Source organism: Chrysochloris asiatica, unplaced genomic scaffold, assembly GCF_000296735.1.
Source record: "Chrysochloris asiatica unplaced genomic scaffold, ChrAsi1.0 scaffold00065, whole genome shotgun sequence".
NCBI classification, from domain to species: Eukaryota; Metazoa; Chordata; class Mammalia; order Afrosoricida; family Chrysochloridae; genus Chrysochloris; species Chrysochloris asiatica.
The window spans coordinates 4,913,970-4,915,815 of record NW_006408583.1 but is presented as its reverse complement, the minus strand read 5'-3'; the positions used below and the strand labels follow the sequence as shown (position 1 = coordinate 4,915,815).

The following is a 1,846-nucleotide window of genomic DNA, read 5'->3' as shown; positions in this document are numbered from 1 at the left end:
CCTCAGTTTGGTTTACAAAGTCACGATTTTGATTTTGCTCTTTGAAAATGAATTCAAGAAGTTTGCTTTATATTAATTGATGAATGGAAAAGTGATATGTCCTATAAACTTTCACCCAATTCACAAAGAAAAAAAAGTTTGCTTTAGTAAGAGTTAAATATATAAAATGCAATAAAAATGTAATACAGCAGAAAGATGACCTTGTTTGAATACAGTATAAATGTGAATTTTTATTAAGTGAAAAGATGCAAATATTTTAAATATGTAACAAGCCAAAATACATCAACAAACATAAATAATAAAAAAAATAGATCAATCAATCAATCAATAAATAAATAATCAAAGCAGTCATCTCCTAAAGACTGATGTCCCTGAAGCTGACTATCTTTAACATGCACTTGCTTAATACTACTGATAAAGTAATTGCTGAATTCAATTCAATACATTCTGCCATTAAAACAGAAACAAGAGTCTTTGAAATGATCAAATATGCATGCAGGTGTGATATTATTGCATATAGTCAAAGTTGAGTCAAGATGAACTCCGGTCTCCATCTTTTCTTCCTAATCTCTGTTGCAGGTTTGCTGATAAGGAGAAGGATCTCCTGATTTCCACTCTGACAACTTCCCAGGCACAGTCACTGTATTCCTTCTCTTTCAGATAGAGACGGATTCCCCAGAAGTACCTCTTCACAGCCAGTACAGGGCCCTGAATGGCCAGGGCAGCTTCTTCCTCCCCCATTGCCTGTACCAAGCACGTCTCCAGGTCATCCAGTTGCTGAGAGAGTCCTTTGTGGAGTTGGTCCAGGAGGGTCGTGTTCCAAGCAGCAGAGGCGCCCTCTGTGTGGAAGAGGTTGAAGGACTGCTGGAGCATCTCATGGAGGACAGAGATGGTCTGGACCTTCTGCAGCTGACTGCCGTCCACCATCTCCTGAGGGATTCTGAAGTCCTTTCTGTCCTTCAGACAGAAGAAAGGGGAGAGTCTTCTCATTTGGCCCAGAACCACAAAGGTCTTCCTACTAGCCAGGATGTGGTTCTGAGAGAGATCACAGCCCAGGGATGGAACAGGGCCATAGCTGAGCATCATCATTCCTGTCAGTAGAGAGAGCAGGAAGGCCATTGGGAAAACTGAGTTTACTGCTGGTCTGGCTGAACTGAATGTCTGGTTGAACCTTGAGCCCTAGGTTCTGTGAAGACATTCTTTCAGTCATGGCTTTTATATAGCGAACATAGTTGTTTCCTTTTCTAAACGTTCTTTTCAAGTTTTACTTCTATTTTTTTGGTTTTCATTTACATGTTCTCCATCTGGCCTGAGGGGGGAGTGGAGACCCACTGGCCTCAAGTAGATTTCAACCCGTAGTGACTCTATGAAGTGGTTCTGAGTCTGTAAATATTCATGGAAGCAGAAAGTGTCATCATCTTTGTCTCTCCCTTGGAGCGACTTTTGGATTTGAACTATGGACGTTTCCATTCTAAACTCTTACAATTCCCAGTAGAAGTTTAACTTTCCTAGTAAACTTGAAGTGTCCCAATGCAAATATAAGAAACATCTTTTTCATATAGTCAAAAACAAAACAAAACCCATTTACACTATATACGTATATTTTTGTGTGTGTGCCATTGAATTCATTCTGACACATAGAAACTCTATACAGGGTTTTGAGGCTGCAGATCTTTGGTGGTCATGTGCCATGGAGTCGGTTCTGACTCATAGCGACCCTGTACAGGGTTTCTGAGGCTGTAAATCTTTACAGGGGCAGAAAGCCTCATCTTTTTACCATGGAACAGCTGGTAGTTTTGAACTGATGACCCTGAGATTAGCAGCCCAATTTGTAACCACTGACCTT

At 40.5% G+C, this 1,846-nt stretch overlaps 1 protein-coding gene across 1 annotated transcript; it reads right to left on the bottom strand.

Moving 5' to 3' along the window:
- Positions 1–531: 531 nt before the first annotated feature.
- Positions 532–1,119, bottom strand: LOC102831226 (interferon omega-1-like). Its single transcript, XM_006864462.1, has one exon. It carries the CDS (start codon positions 1,117–1,119, stop codon positions 532–534), a length of 588 nt encoding a protein of 195 aa, XP_006864524.1.
- Between the last annotated feature and the right edge of the window lie 727 nt (positions 1,120–1,846).